At 37.2% G+C, this 26640-nt stretch overlaps 1 protein-coding gene across 3 annotated transcripts in view; it reads left to right on the plus strand.

Annotated features, from left to right (window-relative positions):
- ZFYVE9 (zinc finger, FYVE domain containing 9) overlaps positions 1-26640 on the plus strand; it is a 121065-nt gene that overhangs the window by 47324 nt on the left and 47101 nt on the right. For all 3 annotated transcript variants that reach the window (XM_008577792.1, XM_008577860.1, XM_008577922.1), the window contains 3 exons: positions 11862-12086; positions 13776-13858; positions 16921-17025. In XM_008577792.1, coding sequence (XP_008576014.1) covers positions 11862-12086; positions 13776-13858; positions 16921-17025 — 413 coding nt within the window. The remainder of the gene's footprint in view (positions 1-11861; positions 12087-13775; positions 13859-16920; positions 17026-26640) is intronic.

The raw sequence follows: 26640 nt of genomic DNA on the forward strand, positions 1-26640 counted from the left end.
TTTTTTTTTTTTTTTTTTTTTGTCTTTTGTCTTTTTCCGTGTCCGGCAACGGATCGCAACCCTCAGTGTCGCCCCCGTACCGGACCGGGGACCGGCAACGGGATCACAACCCTCGGTGTTGCTCCCACGCCTCGCTCAGCCAGTGAGCGGGAACCGGTCCGTATGTGGGATCCGAACCCTCGGGCGGGAGCACCGCCGCGCTTCCCAAGCGGCGCACTATCCAGTGCGCCACCGGGCCGGCCCAATAAAATTGATTTTTAAGAAGCTGTTACAGGAATCCAGCAAGAAATTAAGAAATTATCAGGGCTTAAACTAAGCAATGGCAGTGAGAATAAAGAGTACTGGAGAGATATGAAAGATGTGATGCTTCAGTTCAGTAGGATTTGGTAACTAATTGGATATGAGGAGTTGGAGGGGACAAGAGAAGATTGGCTTCAGATTTCTGGCTTGGGCGCCTGAGTGTCCTGTCCTTATACATTGAGATGGTGAATAGAATAAGAGGAGAAGATTTGGCAGAGGAAAGGGAGATGAGTTCTTTGTTCACTGTTGAATTTTGAATTTGAAATAATGACATTGGATGGAATATGTAAATGGCAGATGAATATATGGATATGGACTTTAGGAGATAGATCTAGGCTAAAATACAGACTTGAGAGACCTAACTTTTCTGTAATAGTTGAAACTATGGTTGTGAATGGGATAGGCCAATGTGAAGAGACTAGGCCTATGGATGGAATCCTGGGAGACACTTGTAAGGAAAGGATGTGAATCATTTTGTGTAAGTCATTAAAATGTATGTTTAGCAAAAATGGTTATGCATTTTTAAAGTGTTGTTATATATCAGAGTCCATTCTGAACTATTAAAATACAGAACTTCTACAACAAAAATTACTTGGAAATGATTATAAGGTAATAGTGATAGTCTAAGGTCATCCATCTAAGCCATCTTAAGATATTTTCTGTAGTGTAGGTTGGGGACATGTACATATATATGTGTATCTAAGTAAATAACATTTCAAAAGCATAAATGAGATAGGAGTCTCTCTTTGAATAGGAATCATTTCACAGCTCATCAGAAATTGGGACTAGAGGGCCGGCCCTGTGGCGCACTCGGGAGAGTGCGGCGCTGGGAGCTCAGCGACGCTCCCGCCGCAGGTTCGGATCCTATATAGGAATGACCGGTGCGCTCGCTGGCTGAGCGTAGTGCGGGTGACACCACACCAAGGGTTGCGATCCCCTTAACGGTCACGAAAAAGACAAAAAAAAAAAAAAAGAAATTGGGACTAGAAAGTATTTTAGATCATCTAATATAAACTCTTCATTTTTTAGATGAGGAAAATGAGACCTAAGAGGTGTTGATGGCTTGCATAAATCACAGACCTAGTTGGTGGCAGAATTAGGACTAAAGCTTCCAGACCAGTATGTTTTCCATTATATTAGCCTCTCTGTATATATTAATAGTATATCATTTTTTAAGTACATGTTTTATTAAGAATCCTATTTTAGGGCTGGCCAGTGAGCTCAGTTGGTCAGAGCATGGTGTTATAACACCAAGGTCAAGGGTTCAGATCCTCATACCAGCCAGCCACCAAAAAAAAAAAAAGATTAAAAAAATCCTATTTTAGATAATCAGGGTAGTAGCTTGACATATTTCACTATAATTTAATACTGGTTTATATTTATTACATCAATATACCACAGTTTGTTAATTTTGATGAACAGTTTGCTGTTCTTATCAGTTTATTATTGTCCAGGCATGCTATGCTGTTTAAAATATATAAATATCTTCACCTAGGAGTAAAATTGTGGGCTTGTAAGATATGGAAATCTTCAACTTTATTAGATGATGTCAAAATATTTCTTAGAGTAATTTACCAGTTTTTTAAATTTATTTTTATTTTTTTATTTTATTTTTTAAAAGATGACCGGTAAGGGGATTTTAACCCTTGACTTGGTGTTGTCGGCACCACGCTCTCCCAAGTGAGCCACGGGCTGGCCCTGTAATTGACCAGTTTATATCTACTCTTCCCATCCCCAGTGTTTAAGAGTTGCCAACATTTGATATTATCAGTTTTAATTTTTGCCAGTCTTGTGAGTATCAAATAGTATCTTATTTTGATTTGCATTTTACTGATTATTAATGAGGCTGAGAATGTATGCAAATATTTATTGGCCATGCACATTTTGTCTTCTGTGACATCCCTATTTATGTCTTTTACCCAAGTTTCTATTATATTAGTATTCTCTTGGGGATTCCTTTAATTTTTTTTTTTAACATACATATACTTGACCCTGACCTTTTTCTAACAGTTGTTTTTTTTTTTTTGTCCTTTTTGAGACTGGCCGCACCACACTCAGCCAGTGAGCGCTGTGAGCGCACCGGTCATCCCTATATAGGATCCGAACCCGTGGCGGGAGCGCCACTGCGCTCCCGAGTGCACCACAGGCTCGGCCCTAACAGAGTTGTTTTCTTTTTTTTTTTTTTTTTTTCCTTTTTGTCTTTTTTCATGACCGGCAACGGATCACAACCCTCAGTGTTGCGCCCGTACCGGTCCGGGACCGGCAATGGAAATGCAACCCTTGGTGTTGCTCCCTGCACCTCGCTCAGCCAGTGAGCGGCCGGTCTGTATGTGGGATCCGAACCCTCGGCGGGAGCGCCACCGCGCTTCCCAAGCGGCGCACTGTAGCAGTGCGCCACCGGGCCGGCCCACAGAGTTGTTTTCTATTGCTATATTTCTAAGCCACAAACTGAGTAGCCTAAAAGAATACAATTTATTATCTCAGTTTCCATGGGTTAGGATCCCAGCTCAGGGTGCCTCAAGACTGTAATTAAAGCATCACCTACGCTGCAGTTCTGATTTGGAGCTCAGGGTCCTTTTCCAGGCTCATTTGGTTATTAACAGAATTCATTTCCTTGAAGTTCCCCATTTTTCTTGCTAACTGTTATCTGGGGACTCTTCTTGGCTCTTGTAGGCTGCCCGTAGTTCCTTGCCTTGTGGCTCCATAGATAGTTTACAACATGGATGTTTGCTTTTCTTCCAGGCCAGTGGAAATGTGTCTGTTTGCTTTGAGTCTCTGACCTCTAGACTTAGATTTAAAGGGTTTACATCAGGCCCACCCTCACAATCCCTTTCGATGAACTCAAAGTCAGCTTATTAGTAACTTAATCATGGCAGCAATCATATTCATTGGTGCTGCCTCCACTCAAGGAGTGAGAATTAAACAAGGCATGTATGCTAAGAGGCAGACGGAATTCTGCCTGCCACACAGAATTTCTATCCTTCTCCCAGGTATGACACAGACCCTAACATACTTTATGTACTCATTTAATACACACCATTCTTAGTTTGTTTTACCTTTGGTAAAAGAAAAAAATTAATGTTTTTATGTATTTCTAATTATTAACTCAATTTAGTACCAATATAAAAATCAATACTAATTTTAACTCAATTAAAATTATTAATTATATTTGCCATAATATTTTTTCTATGTCTGTTTTCAATATCCTGTGTTTCCATCTGGACTTGCATTTCTTGCTGAAATACCTCTTTTTATTCTGTTAGTAGAGGCTGTGGCTGGTAAAACGCCCTTAGTCTTTGTATATCTAAATTCTTTTAAAATTTTTGCCATCATTCTTGAATAATTAGTTTGTTATAAAATTCTGTGTTAACAGAGTTTCCTCGTCCTTCCCTCCGCTCTTCCCTCCCTCCCTCCCTCCCTGCTTTCTCATTTCTCCATATTCTTCCTTATACCTCACCTTAGAAAGTATTTTGATGATATTACTCATTGTCTTCTGGTGTCTGCTGCAGTATTTTTATTTTTAATAGGTAATTCTTTGTCTTTTCTTTTTGGTGGCTTTTAGGATTTTCTCTTTATCCTTGGTTTTCTGCAAGTCACTGCTAAAATTCTGTGTGTGGGGGTGTGTGTTTTTTTTAAAGTCAGATTTATTGAGATATAATTTATAAAAAGTAAAATTCACTTTTTAGATATATAAAAAGGTGAATTTTGTCACCTGACAAAAAAGGTGAGTCTAGACAAACATATTCAGTTATGTAACACCACCAAAATATGATATTTCCATCATCTCTAAACCTTGCCTCACGACCCTTTGCATTCAATCCTCTCCCTTATTCCGTCCCTGGCAGCTGTCTATCTGATTTCTATGCCTGTAGTTTTACATTTTTCAGAAAGTCATATAAATAGAATCACATTTTGTGTTTGGCTTATTTCACTTAGCATAATGCTTTCCAGATTCATCCATATGGTTGTGTGTATCAATAGTTTGTTCCTTTTATTGCTGAGTGGTATTCCATTGTATGTACCTGCAATTTGATGTACCTGCAATGCATTAAAAATTTCAGTTGTTCTGGATCCTTGCCAGCACTTTGTATTTCCTTTTTTTTTTTTAATTTAATTTTTTGCTTTTCTAATAGGTATGTAATGGTATTTCATTGTGGTTTTAATTTGCATCTAATGACTAATGATATTGAGCATTTTTTTATATACTTATTTGCCATCCATATCTCTTCTTTTGCCCATTTAAAAATTGGGTTATTCAACAAAATACCAGTGACATTCTTCACAGAAATAGACAAAATAATCCTAACATTTATATGCTACAACAAAAGACCCAAACAGCCAAAGCCAAAGCAAAATAAATAAGGCCGGAGGCACTACACTAACTGACTTCAAATTATACTACAAAGCTGTAGTAACCTAAACAGCATGGTACTGGCATAAAAACAGATACTTGGACCAGTGGAACAGAATACAGAACCCAGAAATCAATCCACATACTTACAGCCAACTGATCTTCGACAAAGGCACCAAGAACATACATTGGGGAAAAGGCTGCCTCTTCAATAAATGGTGCTGGGAAAACTGGACGTCCATATGTAGAAGAATGAAACTAGGCCTGTACCTCTAGCCATATACCAAAATCAATTCAAAATGGATTAAAGATTTAAATATAAGACCTGAAACTATAAAATTACTAAAAGAAAACATAGGAGAGACACTTCAAGAAGTATGACTGGACAAAGACTTTATGAATAAGACCCCAAAAGCACAGGCAACAAAATAAAAAAATAAACAAATGTGATTATATCAAACTAGAAAGCTTCTGCACAGCAAAGGAAACAATCAACAGAGTGGAAAGACAACCTACAGAATGGGACAAAATAATTGCAAACTGTACATCTGACAAGGGATTAATATCCAGAGTATACAAAGAACTCAACTGAACATTGAAAAGCAAGTAACCCCATTAAAAAATGGGCAAAGGAGCTGAACTGGCGTTTCTCAGAGGAAGATGTACAAATGGCCAACAGACTCATGAAAAAATGCTCAACATCACTAAGCATCAGGGAAATGCAAATCAAAACCACTTTGAGATATCATTTCACCCCAGTTAGATTGGCTATTATCAAAAAGACAGAGAATAACAAATGCTGGTGAGGATGCAGAGAAAGGGGAACCCTCCTACTCTGTTGGTGGGACTATAAATTAGTATAGCCATTATAGAAAGCAATATGGAGGTTCCTCAAACAACTGTAGTTAGAATTGCCGTATGATCTACCAATCCTTCTGTTAGATATATACCCAAAAGAATGGAAATCATCCCGTCAAAGGGATACCTGCATTTCCATGTTTATTGCAGCTCTATTTACAATAGCAAAGAATTGGAACCAACCTAAATTTCCATCGAGGGACAGCTGGATAAGGAAAATATGGTATATATTCATAATGGAATACCACTCTGCCATAAAAAAGAATGAAATCCTGCCATTTGCAGTAACATGGATGAACTTAGAGAAAATTATGTTAAGTAGAATAAGCCAGGCACAGAAAGAGAAATACCACATATCCTCACTCATAAATAGGATCTAAAAATAATTAAAGAAATAAAAAGAAAGATACAACAGTCACAATAATTCGTTGAACTTTCTTTTTTTTTTTTTTAAAAAGATGACCGGTAAGGGGTTCTCAACCCTTGGCTTGGTGTTGTCAGCACCACGCTCAGCCAGTGAGCAAACTGGCCATCCCTATATAGGATCCGAACCCGTGGCCTTGGTGTTATCAGCACCGCACTCTACCGAGTGAGCCACGGGCCAGCCTAATTCATTGAACTTTCAAAAGGAGAGAACAGAACTGAGGCCACCAGAGATGCAAAAGAGAGAGGAGTGGGGGGAAGGAAGGTTAGCAAGAAATTGGTAAAGGGCCATAAAAAATGATTACACTGTATACTAATTATCCTGATCTGAGCATCACATATTGCACATAGGTACTGATATTCAATGCTGGACCCCACAGATATGTACAATCAATTATGTTTCAATATTTTTAAAAATGGAAAAATAAATAAATAAAAATTGGGTTGTTGGGCTGGCCAGTTTTCTCAGTTGGTTAGAGTGTGGTGTTGATAACACCAAGGTCCAGGGTTTGATCCCTGTTACAGACCAACTGCCAAAAAAAAAAACATTGGGTTGTTTTCTTAAATGAGTGTTTAGTACTTTGTAAATTTTGAATACAACTCCTTTATCAGATAATGTTTTGTAAATATTATATTCTAGTCCATAGGTTGTCTTTTCATTTTCTTAACTGTTTCAGAGAGCAAGTTTAAATTTTGGTGAAATCCAGTTTATCAGTTTTTCTTTTATGGTTTATACTTTTAGTTTCGTACGAAATCTTTGCCTTAACCCAGAGTCACAATATTTTCTTCTATTTTTTCTTCAAGTTTTCTACTTGTAGCTATTACATACACATCTGTGATCCATTTTGAGTTAATTTTTGTACAGTGAGCGAGGTAAGGCTTGAAGATTTTTTTTTTCTTTTAGCACCATTTGTTAAAAAGACTTTCTTTTCACCATTGAATTGCCTAGAAACTGTTTTTGAATATTAATTAACCTCATATTTCTGGACTCTGTTCTGTTCCGTTGGTCTATATGTCTACATATACGTGGATTTATTTTTTTTTTCCTTTTTGTCTTTTTTCGTGACCGGCAACGGGATTGCAACCCTCGGTGTCATGCCCACACCACGCTCAACCAGTGAGCGGACTGGTCTCTATATGGGATCCGAACCCTTGGCGGGAGCGCCGCCACACTCCCAAGCGCCGCACTCTACTGAGTGCGCCACCGGGCCGGCCCTACGTGGATTTATTTTTGCTGCTGAGTACTCAAAGAATACCTTTGATCTGAGAATACATTGTGTTCTTTGGAAAATTTTAGTTATTGTCTCTTCGGATATTACTTCTCTTTCTTCCCTCCAATGTCTTCTTTTGGAACTCCTTTTGATGCTGGACGCTCTGAAATCAATCCCTGATATCTAACAGCTCTTTGGTATAATTTATCTCTTTGCCTTTCTGTGCTGAATCCTGGGGTACATTCTTTAGTCCCGTCTTCCAATTTAATATTTCTCTCTTCAATAAAATTATTAATTCAAGAGAAATATTAATTTGAAGTGATTAAATTTACATGGGCATAATATGGTTTACACTGTTACTGATTTTCAACTTTTAGATTTAACTTTGGAGCAGAGCAAGAAGGTGATTATAAGCACAGAATGTATATATTTTCAACCTTGCAAGTTAAATCATTTTTACCCTTGAATACTTTTTAGTCCCTTTTAATTCATGCAATTTACAATTCTGTGTTTGCAGATTTGTTTATCTTTCCTCAACTATTCCTGAGGCATCCCTGGGAATTGAGTGCACATTTATGTAGCATTGTGGCATGGTGGTGGGTATGATGACATATTTGAAGCTGCCTTAAACCTTCCAAGGGGCTTCCGTCCTTTGGCCTATCAGGTCCTATATGAGCTAGTCCCTAAAGATCTCTTATCTCTTACTACTCCTTAGTTTGCTTTAGCTGCACAGATATCTTTGTGACCTTTGAACTCATCTCCAGTTCATGGCTGTTGCTCTTTTGACCTGAAATGTTGTTCTTTTGGATCTTAATTGGCTGGTTTCTTCTCTTTGTGTGGATCTGTTCTCAAATGTTTCTTCAGAGAATTTTACCTGACCCTCTTGGCTAAATAAGTCTTTTCTACTCTGCTACCCTCAGTCTGTCACATTACCTTATTTTCTTGAAAGCATTTATTTTGTTTGTCTCTCTCCCTTAGAATGTAAGCTCTATGAGGGCAAGATTTTTATGTCTGGCTCAAATCTATACCCATACCTAAACAAGCAGTCTGACATATCAGAGACACTTAATAAAAAACTATGGGTTGAAGGATTTAATGAGTTGGTATGATGTCACTAGGAAGCATTTTTTGTCATTTGGTGGAAAAGCACCAGGAGGAAAGAAGTCCTGAGAGAACACTTCTATTAATAAGAATACTGTTCTTATTATTCCTGACTTCTTATTCTCACTGAGACTTGGAGACATGGGAACATACTACTTAGGTTGGCCGGAGAGTGTTACTGAGGCCCAGTGTTTCTGGTCCCCAGAGAAAGAAATGCCATGGATCGGTTAAACAGGTCACTTGGAAAATTTCAATAATTTGGGGTCTCTGAAAGATCATTTTTCTTTTTTGTTTTACTGTCTCTTTTTGTCACCTATTCTACTAAAGTCTTTCTTATCTTGTATCCTTAACCTGTGGATACCTGGGTTAACCCAGATGAACTCAGAATTTATTTTAAATTTCATTCTTATGTGGATTTAGGAAAAGGCAATGTAAATTTGTAAGGCACTGTATAAATGTATAAATATTTGTATGTTATTAATAAATTGCATTCATCTTCTTTGAATTTTATTTTTATTGATAACTTCATATTACTTAATTAAATTATAGGCCTTAAGTAAAATTGGGTTTGAGCTTTAATTTTTTAACATGTAAGTTTATCTCAGTCTAAGAATATAGATACATACTGTTAACTTGGGAAAAAATATAGTTTGACTATTTTTAGATTACCATCTCTTGTCCATTCTCTACCACACAAGTATTTAGAAGAAAAATTACAGGTAAATTAGAAGAGGGGGAAAAACAGCTTTTAAAAAAGTAATCTTTCAAAGAATATATGCAAATGATTAATAGAAAGTTTATGAAAATATGATAGGTGTTATGTTAGTGGAATAAATGGCAGTCAAGTTTTTATGTATTAGAGAATTTTATTAATATGTGCTTTATCAGTCAATGTCCTAGTAATAGTTTCAGATTTTAGTAGCATGCCATTATTTTTCATGGCCACAAAAATTACACTGCTTATTATCATTAGTATTTCTGAAGCAAGTTACTTTTTTATCTGTAAAATAAAAGTTTCCCAACCAATATGTTTTCAAGGAAAAAAGGAACCTCATTTGTGTTTTCACCATCATCAACAATATGCTTGTCTTGTTTTTCTAGACAAAGAATGTTAACTCATGGTTTATATTTTTATTTTACTTCTTCAAGACTTTGTGAACCTTTTGAAAAATTAAATTTATTTCATATCCTTCTGTTAGTAAAGGAGCATGGTATTGCTACTTTAGGGTAATTTTTCAGATGATGAGAAAGTTATACGGAATTTCTTATGAAGAGGTGATTTGAGACTAATACCTAACATTTACTGAGCACTTAATACATGCTAGGTAGTGTATTTATTACTTTATGTGCACTATTTTATTTTTTCTTAACCACAACTATGTGTGATTCATACTATTATTGTTTCCATTTTATGTATGAAATTGAAAGGCACTAAGGGCTTAGTAATTTACTCAGTATCACCCATTTAGACTGTAAGTGGCTGAACCCAGGTTTGAACTCAGTTGTGTCTTCTCTAAATCCCATGTTTTGAGCCATGAGAAGTAATATAGTGTCTCTTGAGCTTTTTGAGGTTACATGGTGAATCTCACAGATGCTCTAAACTGAGTAAATGACCTTTTATGAAGAACTCATGCTTAACTGCAGTTTATTGCATTACAGGGATCTCCAAGGGACCATTTAAATTCTTTTGATTGCTTGAGTTTTAGTTATTTTAATGTTTAGAAATATCAGTATTTCTTGAAAATTGTTCCATTTGAGTTGATATGAGGAATGATAAATATGCTCTAAAGCTATTGTCACATAGATATTTAAGTTATATTTGAATTGAACTTAAAGATTGCTATTTGTAAGTATTTGGAAAACAATGTTTAACTTCCAAATTTAAGATGGAAAATTGCAAATTACTATTATATATATTTTTGAAAGACAGTGTGTGATATATGAAAAGACTAGAAAATTAAAAGATGCATTCTAGGTCATACTTTGCCACTTATTTACTCTGTGTATTTTGAGAGTCACTTCACTTCCACTCTTAAGCTTCAATATTTTCATTTGTAAAATAAACCCCTAAAATTCAGGGAAGTGGTATCTGCCCTGTTAACCTAGTGGCACAGGTCTAGTGATCAGCTGATTAATGCCATGTAAAATTACTTTATAAAGTATTGAAATAAAGCATTTGACATCTCTGCCAGGTCATTTAAGCTCAGAAGTAAGATTTGGTGTTGATTTTAGTTGAATGGATGCTTCAGAGGTCTTGGGGTATTAGTTCAGTGGATTTGTTGCATTGAATATTCTCATAGAGATGTACCTATATAAATTAGCATAAATTCCTAAATGTACTATCTTAAATGTAAAATGTAGATGATAATGTTAAGGTGAACATGGTTTTCAGCCACAAAGCTTGTCTGAGTTTAATGGAGAGGTGTTCCCTTCACTCGTGGATCCTGCTGTCAGTATACCTTCCCACTTTACTCACAGACTTGAAGATTCATAACCATTGTATGAACAAACTCTAGTTTTCAGGAAAAGTAAGCATTAACTTCTCTGGTGGGGATTTCTTTATCTGGTTTTATTGCTTTCAGAGGTATCAAAGGAAGCTTATACATGTCTAGTGAACATGTCTGCTGTTCTGTAATTGAGCAGCTCTTGTCAGGAAGTTCCTTTGGAATTCTAAACTGAGGGAAATGTCTTCTTAATGAAGGGCTGATGTATATTTGTTAATATTTTATTCATAATAGTATCCGAATTGTAATGTGCTTAGTAAAGAGCATTTGCAGTTAAAAGAAAAAAACTTGCTTAATGTGAATTTAAATAACCCCTAAGCTAATCTATGTTTCATATTTGTCTCAACCAAAATTACAAAGAGTAAATCCTGTCTGTGGTATTACCTTCTCCTTAAGTCCTCTCCTTCCCTTAGTGTCTCATAACTGTTCTTATTGTCTTAATTCATTATGTTCATTTGTTGGCTTTGTTCACCCAATGAAATTATAAACTCTGTGAGAGGAGTTACCTAATCTGGACATTTTTTACATGACCTTTGAGGCAATAATTCTTATCCTGAGACCTCTAAAGTAATTCACAGAGTAAAGATGTACAATTTCACTAAGGAGGGCATCAGTATTTATGGATTTAAGCTAGACACACTTCTACAGTGTGATAATATAAGTTATTTAATGTTCACCAGGGGCCGGCCCGGTGGCGCACTGCTACAGTGCGCCGCTTGGGAGTGCGACAGCGCTCCCGCTGAGGGTTCGGATCCCACGTACAGACCGTCCACTCACTGGCTGAGCGAGGTGCGGGCGCAACATCGAGGGTTGCGATCCTGTTGCCGGTCCCGGTCCGGTACGGGCGCGACACTGAGGGTTGCGATCCGTTGCCGGTCACGAAAAAAGACAGAAAGGAAAAAAAAAATGTTCACCAGAGCCCTGATAGAATTAGAAAACAAATATTCATTTAATAAATGCCATTTTAAAAAAAACTTTCCGAACATGGGTCTTTCATGGTGAGAGGTTGGGAATTAGTGTTTGGTAGTGTCCAGCCCAATGATGAGTAATAATGATTATTAAAATATGATTGATTTATTGATAGAAAGTAATTAATGAACTCTTTTGTTTTAGGGAATGTTGTGGGCAACTTGGGACATTCCTTTTTTAGTCAAAGTTTCCTCGGCAGTAAAGAACATGGTGGATTCCTATATGTGACATCTACCTACCAGTCACTGCAAGACCTAGTACTCCCAACCCCTCCTTATTTGTTTGGGATTCTCATCCAGAAATGGGAAACTCCTTGGGCTAAAGTGTTTCCCATCCGACTGATGTTGAGACTTGGAGCTGAATATCGACGTAAGTAGTAAAACACCTTCTTCTAAGCCATAAGACCAAGTCATGATGACTAAATAAGACTTGAAATATTCAGAGTCCCTCTGGTGATACAATTTAGCAGAAATAGTCTTTTGAAATAGCTAAGCTGAATTTGGCCAGTGTCTCTATTTTAGCTATAATGGGAAGGACTGAAAATACTGAATGAGGAAGTTGGTGATTAGTTATTGCCTTGTAAACTTAACTTTTTTATAGTTCATTGATAAAAGCATGATCATCTTTAGAAAAATGAATTTGAACTTGTAACTTTACTTTTTATAGTATCTGTATATGGTGAGCATAATCATTCTCTTGGTTGGAAAATAGTTATGACAAATGATATCTTACTGAACATAACAGATACTGGAAGCTAATGGTATAGAGACTACTCTCAGTTGGAAAGGTAGTCTAAAGAAGAAGAAGGGCTTCCTTGCCCAAGCTTGTAGCAATGCAACTAAGTTGTGATTTTTTTTAAAGATATTAAAAGTTAAATGCAAGCTTTATTTTAAACTTAATATCTTCACCTAACTAAGTTTAAGAATCAGACCACTAGAGTAAGCTTCTCAGTTCTGCCACTTAATAGTTCTGTAACTTTGGGCAAGTCACTCAAGTTCTCTGATTGCGTTTCTTTTGTAAACTGGAGATAATATGCTTGCCTTTTGTATTACTTTGGGCCATTAAGGATCAAATGAGAGGATAAATGAAATATTATTTTATAAACCATAAATCAGTATATTATATGTTTTTAGAAAGTCAGCTTCATTCTTCCGCTCATTTATTCATTCCACTCATTTATTCATTCATTCAGTCAGCGTTTAATAAGGGCCTACCATGTATCATGAATTCTGGAGAAGTGGCTAAGACGTGGCTATCATCTCTCGGAATCTTTGTAAAGAAGACACATAAAAATCATGATTATAAGTAGTATATTGTATTAAAATCCATGCTCAAAGTTAAGTTTTGGGGAGCTCCTAGGTAGACTCTAACTTGACTAAGAATGGAGGAGTTAGATGAGAAACACTTCTTGGACCAAAGTGCCTCTGAACTGGACTCTGAAGGAGGCATATGAATCAGCTAAATGAAGCAGGGACAGGGATGGATTATATGCAGAAGAAACAACATGTACATCTTCCTGTCTTGAACAGGCGTTTCAAACCATAAAGTTCAAGGAGTGAGCCAGCCAATAGAATCACTTGATATTTGGCTGTCCTAAGGAGGGTTTTGGTTAGGAGGTATAGAAGAGTGAACTTGTAAACTTTTTGAGGACAGAGAAATCGAGAGATATTTGTTTCCTGGATCGTATCAATCCACTTTGAAGAAGATTGCTTCCTAAGACATTGTGGATCATTTTTGAAACAGCTACATCAAGAGGCTTGTTCTGGTCATCAAAGACTTACTCTGGCTCGGCGTTTGTCTTCTACTGTGATAATTTTGGGAGTGGGGTGCAGTGGCTGGCCAATGCCGGGAACTGAATCCTTGACCTTGGTGTTTCAAGGCCGTGCTCTGACAAACTGAGCTAACTGGCCAGTCCCAATAAATATTTTTGACCCTTAAATTTAATATGTTCTAATGACCCATTACAATTATATTTTGAAAATTGTATTAGCCACGATGTCTTTTTTTACCAGAATTTTAAGCTGCCAAACTTAGTCTGATAATTTCTCATTTCCATAGTTTATCCATGCCCACTGTTCAGTGTCAGATTTCGGAAGCCATTGTTTGGAGAGACGGGGCATACCATCATGAATCTTCTTGCAGTAAGTTGGGAATTTTTATTGTCTTTTCCTTACTGGGGTTTGTATGGGAGAAGGAAGAGAAGAATTTTATTATTTTGTTGATAGCTATGCCCCTGCTGCTTCTAGCAGGTGAAGATTTGTGCTGGAGGAAAAGAACAGAACATATATATACTCTTGAAAACATATGGAACTTTGGAGTGAAATAGTACAGGATTCCAGCCCCTGATTATACACTTACTATCTAAGCGACCTTGCAGGATTATTGTGAGGATTAGAGGTAATGTATAAATACAGCACCTAGTATTCTGTCTTGTTTTTATTTTAAGGCTGGCACCTTATGGGTATCCCCTATGTCCATATAGCCTATTATCCAGCCAAAGATTGGTCAGAGGTGGTGCCTAAATACCTCAAGCCAGTAAGGCTTTCACTCTCCACTGGATCTATATATGGACTGGGATTCAAACTTTATTCCTTTCCTGTCTGTGGGCTCTCTCATATCTCCTCTGCGCATGCCCAGGCTCTGACTCTTTTGACCAAGGGCATTGATTAGTTTGGGTCCAGTAAGGTCTCTGTTGTCTCTGTTGCCTCTGTTGCATGTGTGCACAGACTAAGGTCAGTCTTGGATATTTGGAGTCTATGAAGCTCCCTATGGCTGTCTCACCTCCCAGAACTTCCTGTTAGACCTATGACTAGTCTGCATTTACATTATTTGCCCCAAACTGGCTAACAGAGCCTACTAACAGGGCTCCTGGCTTTCTGTTTTTATTATCTACTGAGATTACCACTTTGATAGTACTTTAGATCAAGTAAACTCATTCAAGTAGCAAAGCTTATTGTTTTTACAAACTACCTTGCCCTGGTTGAACTACCTAACTACCTAATGGGGATAGGGGAAACCCCAGGCAAGAGGGCCATAGATTCAACTTAACTGTTCTTACTTGAAGTTCAGTAGTTTTCATGAAAAAACATTTCTCAATGTGTTGTCTTTGTTTGGTCTAATTCCAGAGTACTGAAGTGGTTGTTTTTTAAACCATTTACCCAGCTTTTTAGTTCTTTTTCTGGGGAGTGGATTTGGTGGTTTCCTTACTCTATCATGCTGAAAGTTGTAGTTCCAGTTATCTTTTAAAGAGACTTGAACAATAAGAAAAACTCTTGTAGATTTACCCATGTAGTTGCCATTTCCAGCTGTTCATTCCTTTGTGTAACTCTGTATTGCATTTGGTGTCATTTTCTTTCTGCCTGAATGATCGCCTCTAACATTTCTTGTAGTATAAGTTTGCTGGTGGTGAATTCTTTCAGCTTTTGTATTTTTAACAATATCTTTATATTTGAAACATATATTTATTTGCTGGATGTAGAATTCTAGGGTTGGCAGTTTTGTTCTCTGATTATTTTAAAGATGTTGCTCCATTGTCTTCTGGTTTGCATTGTTTCAGACGAGAAATCCATTTTCCCTCTTGTCTTTGTTTCTCTCTGTATAACATTTTTTTCTTCTCTGGATGCTTAAAAATTTTTTCTTTTTATCATTGGTTTGGAGCAACTTGATTATAATGTACTGTGATGTAGTTTTCTTCATATTTCTTGTGCTTGCAGTTCAGTAAGCTTCTTGGATTTGTGGGTTTATAATTTTCATCAAACATCTTTTCTGTTCACTCCCTTCTCTCCTTCAGGGGCCTGACTTACATATATATTAGTCTGCTTGAAATTGTTTCACAGCTCACTAATGTTCTTTTTATTTCTTTTTCAGTCTTTTTTCTTTCTGTGTTTCATTTAGGATTTTTTTTATTGCTATGCCTTCAAGTTCACTAATCTTTTATTTTGCAATGTTTAAGCTGCCATTAATTCCATCTATATAAAAAAAAGTCTCAGACACTGTAATTTTCATCTCTAGAAGTTTTACATCTTAAATCTTTTATGCCTCTACTTTTTTGAACATCTAGAATATAATTATACTAACTATTATAATGTCCTTGTTTGGTAATTCTAACATTTTGAATCACTTCTGTCTCAGTTTCCATGGGTTGACTTTTTTTTTTTTACTTTGAGTTGTATTTTCCAGATTCTTTGCATGCTTAGAATTTTTTTATTGGATGCCAGACATTGTGATTTTACCTTGCTGGGTGATGGATATTTTTGTGTTCTTGAGCTCTGTTGCAAGTAATGCAGCTAAGTTAAATAGAAACACCCTCCCCTTCCCATCATATTCTACATCTTAGTTAATGGCAATTCCAGTAGCCCTAGCCATAAAATGTAGAGTCATCTTTAACTGTTGTCTTTTATTCACATTTCACATTCAATCCAGTGGCAAATATTGCTTGTTTTCTCTTCAAAATATATCTAGAATTTGACGACTTCTCACCACCTTTTGAACTGTCAACATCCTGGTCTAAGTTATCACTACCTCTTACCTGGATTGTTTTTATTGTGTTTAATTGATCTCTTTTCTTTTGTCCTTGCTTCCTTACCAACTGTTCTTTTCAGAGAAGTTAGATCTGTTGAAACAGGTCAAAAGCCTTCCAGGGTAAAATCAAAAGTCCTTGTGGTGACCTACGAGAATCTATGATGTCTAGCTGTATGCTGTCAATTTGACTTCAACTCCTAGCACTCATTGATTCTGCTTCAGCCACATGGGATATGCTCTGTGTTTGAGGGCAGGGGGAGGTGTGTTTTCCTACAAATATTCACTGAGTGCATAAGATGGTCCAGGCATTAGGGATATAGCGAGAACAAAACAAGTGAGAGTCCCTACCCTCTTGGAGCTTACCTTAGAGGGAGGAGACAGTTAACAAATAAAGATAGAAAATGTTAAGTGGTGGCAAAGCACGGTAAACATTCAAATGTTTGTTTAATGTTTTGTATAAGTGGTATATGAAACTGTTTGGTTTACTTCCTTATAAGAGTTTACAGTGTAACCGGAGTGCTAGAATATGCATAGTGGGGCTTTCATTATGTATTTCCTTATTATTTAAATAAATATGATCTTTCAATATTGACATTCTTTCCATTTGTGTTAACTTTATTACTATAAATCAAATTCTACCATTGATAAGTTCTTTATTCTACTACAATCTGCTTTTGCCCAGGACTTCAGAAATTACCAATACACCTTGCCAGTAGTTCAAGGTTTGGTGGTCGATATGGAAGTTCGGAAAACCAGCATCAAAATTCCCAGCAACAGATACAATGAGGTAAGAAGTACCATGAAGGCATATCTTTCATAGTTGAAAACATGAACAAAGGTGAAAAATACATGATTATATATAAATCTTATTTTTAATTAATGGACAATCAATTCATAATGTTGTATTACATAGTCCAATTTGGGGGACTTTCATTACAGAAAGGCAAGATGCTAAATTTGTGACTTATTTAATCATTAGTTGTGTTATTTGACATTTCAGTGCTATGATAATCAGTGATTTTGATTTAAGTATAAAAGTAGCCTTATATCTATAATATTAGTTGTGGGATTTTTTTTCATATTTCCCTCTTATTATAAATATATATTATTTTTGATTGTCCTTAATGTTTAGCACAGCTCAGTGTAAGTCACAAAATGGCTTTAAACAAGGTTTTGAAAGCAAATGATTGCATTTTGAATTAAGCTAAATGAAATTGTTTATCTATAAACATGTTAATATAATTATATAAACAATCATCTTTGCCTATTCGCATGAGAAGTCTTTCTTGAATTACAAAATTTCTTAAGATAAGTTCTAAAATGTCTAATGGTAACCATTGGGGTTTTAAAGAGAAATTTTATTTTAAAACTTAGTTTGATCTAACAATGGTTAAAATTTTTTGTTTTACTGGACATAGTGGCAACTCCCCATTACTTCTTTCACTATTTCTTACGTTTCTTAGTATGAAATAATTTTCTCCCTGCATTTATTTCCCTTCTTCCTTTCTTTTTTTCCATCTTCATTCAGCCATTTTTTCACTTAATCATTTATACATTCAATAAACATTTTATACTTGGTGTGTACTTAGATGCCTTATTGGACTCACACAAATGTCATTGGGCTCATGAGCTCAGGGCTCAGCATTATTATGAAAATGACCTAGGTGAAGAAAGCCTTCACCCATGACTTTCCATGTGATATTTTTTAGGACATTAAAAAAGAGTAGCTAGAATGTGTGCTTAATTTGGTGGGGGGATATAACTGGCAGTCTTTAGCTGTTAGATAGTCCTACCTTGGAATATCAAAGAGTAATAGACTGTACTAGGTAGAGTCAAATCTTTAACGTGAACTATTTGTATATAATTTGTGCCCTAAAGAGTGTTAAAAGGGGCCGGCCCGGTGGCGCACTGGATAAGTGCGCCGCTTGAGAAGCGCGGCGGCGCTCCCGCCCGAGGGTTCGGATCCCACATACAGACCGGTTCCCGCTCACTGGCTGAGCGAGGCGCGGGAGCAACACCGAGGGTTGCGGTCCCGTGGCTGGTCCCCGGTCCGGTGCGGGGGCGACACTGAAGGTTGCGATCCGTTGCCGGACACGGAAAAAGACAAAAAAAAAAAAAAAAAGAGTATTAAAAGAGTCTATGCTTTGAAAACTTGTTTTATTTCTCAAATTTGAAGTTTTATTATCTATTTCACAAACACGTATTAAATTTTTTCTTGTGATATGAAATACAAAGATGAGTAAGAACAGCTGCTGTTTAGTAGTAAAATGATCAGGTGTTATCCCCAGGTGTATAATATGTACATTGCGGGGCCGGCCCGGTGGCGCACTGGATAGTGCGCCGCTTGGGAAGCGCGGCGGCGCTCCCGCCCGAGGGTTCGGATCCCACATACAGACCGGTTCCCGCTCACTGGCTGAGCGAGGCGCGGGAGCAGCACCAAGGGTTGCGATCCCGTTGCCGGTCCCCGGTCCGGTGCGGGGGCAACACTGAGGGTTGCGATCCGTTGCCGGACACGGAAAAAGACAAAAAGACAAAAAAAAAATAATAATAATATGTACATTGCTATCCTTGGTGTTTGTAAGATGATGCTGTGTGTTTAGGAATTGTGTCTGTTTATAAAGTGTATCTGTAAAAGGCCTGAGACCCCCGTGGTTTCCGTACTGACTGAGCACATTTGTGACGATAGCTGCCATTTGTATTATCTGTTTTTATCTGAACTCTGCTGCCTCAGTTTATGGTATGCAGATTCAGAAATCTTTGTTCAGGGCCAGCCCGGTGGCGCACTGCTACAGTGCGCCGCTTGGGAGCGCGGCGGCGCTCCCACCGAGGGTTCGGATCCCACCTACAGACCAGTTCCCGCTCACTGTCTGAACGAGGTGCGGGCGCAGCACCGAGGATTGTGATCCCGTTGCCGGTCCCGGTCCGGTACGGGCGCGACACTGAGGGTTGCGATCCGTTGCCGGACACGAAAAAAGACAAAAAGGGAAAGAAAAAAAAAAAAAAGAAATCTTTGTTAAAAAAGAATAGCTCTTGTCATTTATTAGATTTCATTTTCAGTAAAGTTTACTGATTATCACTTATTTTTCTTACCTAATTTAGCAGACTGACTTTCCTTCTAATTCAATTTTTATTTCAACTCAACATAACTTTATCTCTCACTGTCTTGGACAGTTGAATTGTGTTGTGTCTAATAGTTTCACTTTAGAGTTGAAAAAGTAATTTTCTTATATATTATTTCATTTAATCATCCCGATAATCCACTTTGCATCTCATTTTTCATTTATACCTATCGTGTTTCTTTTTATTGCCTATAGTATGCTCTCTTTCACTTCATGGCTTTTGCACGAGCTGTTCCTTTATTGATGCATACTCCCCCTATTCTTCACCTGCCTAATCCCCACTCATTTTTCAGGTGTCAGCTTAAATGACATTTTTTTTTTTCTTGGCAGCTGGCTGGTGTGGGGATCTGAACCCTTGATCTTAGTGTTCCAGGGCTGCGTTCTAACCTACTGAACCGAGTAGCCAGCCCTTCAATGACATTTTTGGAGACTTTCATTTAACTCCTAACTGGGATAATCCTCCCTGTTATATGCATCTCTGGAATACTACACATACTATTTGTAATACTCAGTACCTTCTTAATTCCTTGTTCAGTGTCTTTTTTCCCTACTAGGCTATTGGTTTTGGTTTGGTTTGCTTTTTAGCAGCTGGCCAGTACAGGGATTGAACCCTGGACCTTGGTGTTATCAGCACCATTCCCTAACTGACTGAGCTAACCATCCAGCCCTGTCTCTACTAGACTATTTAGTTTCATGAGGGACTATGTCTTATTTACCACTGGTATAATTAGCAGATACCCAAGTACAGAGTAGATGTGCAAAAGATATCTGTTGAATGAAGACATGAAACAGAACCAAAAATAAATAAAATATAAGTAAAACAATATGAAAAAAAGTGCTGAAATGTATTGCAAGTTGACTAAAGGTTCAGAGAAAGTAGAGCTCTCATGAGTAGAACAGTTGGGAATATTCCTTAATTTTTTATTGATCCCGAATCCCTAACAGCCAGAGCAGCATGTTGCATGTAGGAGAAGTTTGTAAATGTTCACCGAATAACTAAATGCACATAAGATTTGAAATGGATAGTGAGTGATGTTTAGGCACTAGAAGGAGAAGGGTGGAAAATAACTCAAGTGAAAAGGGGGCTAGATACCAGCCTAAACAAAGGCAGGGAAGCACCAGGAATGAGCATGTTTTGTAGGGAAATGAGAGACAATAAACTGCCTGGTGAAGAAGAGGCTAAAGCTGACCAGTAGGTTAGTGGGAGACCATGTTGTGCAAAGAGATTGCTGGCTTCAAAGGACTTCAATAACCAGGCAAAGGAATTTAGACTTTAATATGGTCATTTGTAAAGAGCTTTTACAGGTTCTTAAGCAAAGAAAGTGACTTAATGAAAGTGGAGTTTTAGAAAACTGAGTTTGGCAGTTATATGGAAAATGTGTGTGTGATGGTGGCGGGGAATATGATTGAAGAAGGCTTTACGCCCAGAAAGCTAGAAGAAGATAGTACTTGTGACAGCATAGAAATTTTAATAAATAAAATAGGCATTTATATAAAATTTCTAATCTCCTTTGTTAAGGCAACTAAAGATTCCTGTTGGTTTAGTTAGCACTACTCATGCTTTCATGAGATTATTATCATTATTGTAATAACTAACATATTGAATTAATAATAAATAAGTATATATTATTTATTATGTACCAGGCACTATTCTAAGCATATATGTATCTTTCTACTAATACTATGAAATGAGTATGGTAAGTACCTTTTTATAGATGGGGAAATTAAGGCACAGAGAAATTAAGTAACTTGCCCATGGTCATATAGCTAGCAAATGGCAGAGCTGGAATCAAATCAGGCAGTCTGATTCCAGTGTCTCTACTCTTAACTACTATGCTGTAGACGTCAGTTTAACAATGATAATCTGGTTTTAGGGCTGATTATTTAAAGTAATTATAACACCTTCTTTTGGAGAGTCTATTGGGCCTATTAGAATTATTTAAGCTCCATCCTAAAAAAGGATCTTTAGTGTGGTCTGTTAAGTTTAGTATGTAGTCAGATCACTGGCGTAGCCAGTATGTCTACTTACATATTGAAGTCTTATGAAACAGTAAAATTAGAATTACCTATGTGGCATTTCCTAATATATGACTATTTTTTAATATATATATCAGAAAAATGATGAGGCATAGTGAAAAAAAAATCAGACTTTGGAATCAAATAGACCTTGGGTTGACTTTTAATTACTAGCTATATCACCTTAGTGAATGAACCTCTCTTCTTAACCTCTCTTCTGGAAAATGAGCATGCCCATCTTATAAGGTTGTTGCAACATTTCAATCAGGTGTGTCAAATAACTAGTGTGGCACCTGGTATACCATAGTTGTTCATAAATGGTATACTATTGTTGCTGTCATTATTATCATTCAGATTAATTATTCATTTGGTTAACTTTTATTGAACTCATGTTACAAACTTCTTATTTTCTTGAGCTTGTAGGATGTATCTAAATTCCCAATATAACTAAATTCCTTTAGAAAGTACTTGGTATCTGGATAAATTGATAGGAGGGCAGCCAGAATGGTGAGGACTCTGGAAATCATTTTAGAAAGAAATTAATGAAGTTAACAGTAGGTATTTAATATGAAGAGAAGACTATAAATGATGGGTACAGCATCTACTGTGAATCTGCATAGGTTCTAGTACACATTCAGACTTACAGGGTTATTTGGTTGTAGATTGTACTTGGCCCCAGGGTTCCCATGAGGATATAAAATATGAACCATAGCTTGCTAGCAGTACAGTGTTAGGTGTTTGTCTACTAGGACACTCCTTGCAACAGTCCATTGCAGCAGTTGACATAGTTAATTGGGAGTATCTTTTTTGACCTTCCCTCACTCCCAGGTATTTGCTCAAATGCAGGAAGACAAAGTTCACATCATGCAGGTATAGGAGCTGTCCTGGCTCAGAAGCCTCATTGCTGACAGCAGCCAGTTTCTCTTAACAATTTCGTAGGTATAGATTCCAGAGTGTCTGGAAGGGACATGCTCAATTATAAGAGTGTTCAAGGAGGTCAATGTTATGGCTGTTACCAGGTGTTTATGGTTTTCCTTGTTCAAATACAGTGTATTAACTTTTACTTCCAATCATGCTGCAATAACAGGAATGGATTGTTATGGGTTGGATTGTGTCCTTCCAAAGTTTATATATTGAAGTTCTAACTCTCCAGTACTGCATAACGTGACCTTATTTGGGGATAGGGTTTTTCTCGAGGTAATAAAGTTTAAATGAGATTATTATGGTGGGTTCTAATCCAGTATGACTGGTGTTCTTTTAAGAAGGGGAAATATGGGGGCCAACCCAGTGGCGCGCTGCTGCAGTGCGCCGCTTGGGAGTGCGGCGGCGCTCCCGCCGAGGGTTCGGATCCCACATGCAGACCGGTTCCCGCTCACTGGCTGAGCGAGGTGTGGGAGCAACACCGAGGGTTGCGATCCCGTTGCCGGTCCCGGTCCGGTACGGGCGCAACACTGAGGATTGCGATCCGTTGCCGGACATGAAAAAAAAAATAAAATAAAGAAGGGGAAATATGGACATGGACACACATATAGGGAAGATGATATGGAGAGACACAGGGAGAAGATGGCCAAGGAGAGAGGCCTGGAACAAATACTTCCCTCACATCCCTCAGATGGAAACATCTCGGCCAATTTTGATTTTGGACTTCTAGCCTGCAGAATTGTGAGAATACATTTCTGTTGTTTAAACTACCCAGTTTGTGGTACATTTTTATAGCCTTGCCAGCACATGAACACACCAATCCACCTTAAATAACTAAACATAAAGACAAAATACATAAAAAATAAAAACAAATGACAATGGGACAAAGAAGTAAGTCCTATGATTACCCTGCCTTACTACCTACAATTTCCAGGACATAGGACAGATAAGGGGAATCCAGACTGAGCCTAGAGGTCTCCCTGGAGTTGAAGAGGCAGTTAAAAATATGGGGAGGCCATGATGGCTAGAATTTGCAATGCAGATTACTAGCAATAAAGGAACTCAGGAGATCTCCAAGGGTTTCAGTTAATTACTTACTAATCAGTATGTGAATGTGAAGAAAGCACATAAAAGGAGTGGGTATAACAATTCTCATAGAGCCAGAGTGAATGAGGTTCTTGTAACCCTAGTAATCCAAGTTATCTATAGATTCAGACTGCTCTGATCCTACCTAACAAGCTTTAAAGAAAGCTTATGAGCGTGTTAAGAAAAGACGTGGAAGATATAAAAAAGACACAAATCAAACTTCAAGAATGACAATTGGATGAAGAATATACACTGGATGAGATCAAAGACAAATTAGACAATTGTGAAGAAAAAGTTAGTGAACTTGAAAATATAGCAACAGAAATATCTAAAATGAAACACCAAGAGAAAAGACTGAAAATTAAATGAACAGCACATGCATTGAGTTGTGGGAAACTTAAGGCAGCCTACTTCTGTAATTGAAGTACCCAAGGGAGAGGAGAAGTGGTGGACAGAAAAAATATTTGAAGAAACAGTGGATGAAAAATTCCCCAATTTAATGAGAACTGTGAACCTTTAGATCCAAGAAGCTCACTGAACCCCGATAGCAAGAAACATGACAAGAACTATATTAAATGTTATAACCATCATAATCAAATTGCTTAAGACCAGATATAAAGAGAAGAATCTTAAAAGCAGCTAGAAGGAAAAAAATTCACATTATGTACTGAGGAACAAATACCAGAATGACAGCAAACTTCTCATGAAAGCAATGCAAGCCTCAAGACAGTGCAGCAAAGTCTTCAAAGTACTGAAAAAAGTAACCTGTCAATCTATATATTTTATACCCAGTGAAAATATGTTTCAAAAATGAAGGCAAAGTGCTTTTTCAGATACACAATAGCTAAGAGAATTAATTCTGAACAGATCTACTCCACAGGAATGTTAAAGGAAGTGTTTCAGGGAGAATACCAAATGTCAGAAATCTAGATCTTCACAAAGGAATGAAAAGCAACAGAAATGGTAAATATATAGGTAAATATGAAATTTCCTAAATAAATTTGATAAATGATCAGGAGTACTTACACACTGAATACTACAAAACATTGCTAAGAGAAATTAAAGAAGACCCGAATAAATGAAGAGATACTATGTTTATGGATTGGTAGACTTAATATTGTTACGATGTCAGTTCTCCCCACGTTGATCAATGGTTTTGACATAATCCCAATTAAGATACTGGTGGGTTTTTTAATTCGAAATTGAGACACTGTTTTTAAATTTTATATGGAGATGCAAAGAATCTAGAATAGCCAAAACAACTTTGAAAAAGAACATAATTCAAGGACTTCCACTACCTGATGTTGTCTTAATTTAAAAGTAGAGTGGTCAAGACAGTAGTGTTTTGGTATAAATATGTATGAATAGACTGATGGAACAGAACAGAGAACCAGAAAATAGACCCTAATATATGGTCAATTGATTTTCCATAAAGGTGCCAAGGCAGTTCATTAGGAAAAGTATAATCTTTTGACCAAAAATGGTAGTTATAATTGTATAGCCAATCATTTAAAAAAGAATCTCACACTATTTACCAAAATTAGCCTGAAATGGTTCTTTGATTTAAATCAATGAAGTTAAAACTAAAATTTATGAAAGAAGACATAAGATAAAAATCTTTGTGACCTTGAGTTTGGGGAAGGAGAGTGGGGGGACAGTAGATTACAGAGGGGCTCAAGGAAACTTTTGGGGGTGATTCCAAGTGCTGTTTTTATGGGTGTATACACATGTCAAAATCCATCAAATTATGCACTTAAAATATGTGCATTTTCTCAATTATTTTTTAAAATACACCATTTTTTCCTAGTATCGTAGTATATATTTAATCTTTTATCAGGTCCCTGTAGGAATATAGCCGAAGAGTTAACCTGTCAAAGTCTCGTGCAAAAAAGAACAAAACGTTGTTATCCCGTTGTTCAAAACTAAAAAAGACAGGAATAGAGAAGTTTGTGTTGGTTGTGATACAGTGCAAGAATCTATGGAATCCTTTATTTGTACAGTTCTCCATCTTGTATAATTTAGGCTAAAAGGTAGGCTAAATGGCCTCTTGAGATTCTTTCCCACTCTAAGATTCTAAAATAGGAGTTTTGGTTTATTTTAATTCAAAACTACACATATTCTTCTGAGAAGTGTGAAATTACAAAAGCATAATTTCATAAGTTTGTTGTAGCATTAGCAAGAACAGATGGCACTAAAATCTGAGGAATGTTTGATTTTCTGGCCTTCAAGGAATACATTTCCTCTCTTTTAGGGAAAGAGGAACTGACAGTCCTCTTTTCAAAGGAATGAAGAGAGTTAGTTAAAGGTTCTCTGGAGAATAGTACAGAGGAGGGATGTGATATTCCATTGATTATTGGTATAGCTATTCTTAGTTTGTATGTAAGAGACAGTATTTAACCATAGGTTTAAATTCAAATAAAAGGATCCCCAAGAAGGAGGCTGTGCCACTATACCTCCAGTGACTGCAACAAGAGGTCACTGCTGAATTCTGCATGCTGAGGATAAGACTGTCTTCTCTCCATGTTTACATTCCCATTGACAGGAGCAAACAATGACTCTGGGACAGTGGGCTTCTATCCAAATTCCTGGCTTTTCTGCCTTCCAGAACTCACAACCTTGCTGCCACTTTTGGCCTTAAGACCATCAACTCTAATCTCATTATATTTATGTCAAGCACCACAGAAAGTCCTGGACTCCTAGGGCATCCCTCATTTCCCACAAATTTATTTATATCTCTGTACATCCCCCTTTCTGACTCCATTTCACTTTGGAGAACCCAAAGGCTCAGTTCTTATAAGTCTCATTTGTCTCTGTTTCTTTGGTGATCTTATCCAGTCCTATGGGTTTAAATTCTGTCTCTATGCTGATGTCTTCCAAAAGATTACTTTCAGCTTGAACCTCTCCCCAGTTTTTCCGACTCATGTGTTACTGCCCACTTGACATCTCTAATTGCATCGGCACCTCAAGCTTAACAAGTTCAACTCTGACCTCTTGCTCTTCCCTCAAAACATGTTCTTCTTGAAGTCTTCCCTATCATAAGTGAATGATAGTGCTGTCATCCTTCCAGTTATCTAGGCCCAAAACTTTGAAGTCTTCTTTGAATCTTCTTTCGCTCCCTGGTAGATAGTCGAATCTGCTATTTCTACCTTCCAGATATATATAGAATTCAACTGCCTTTCAATCCTTGGACCAATCTGGTCTCTGACCTGAATCTGAGCAGTCACCTAACTCAGTCCATTCTCAGCATGACAGCCCAAGTG

The sequence above is a fragment of the Galeopterus variegatus genome, unplaced genomic scaffold (assembly GCF_000696425.1).
Source record: "Galeopterus variegatus unplaced genomic scaffold, G_variegatus-3.0.2 Scaffold6, whole genome shotgun sequence".
Taxonomy (NCBI): Eukaryota; Metazoa; Chordata; class Mammalia; order Dermoptera; family Cynocephalidae; genus Galeopterus; species Galeopterus variegatus.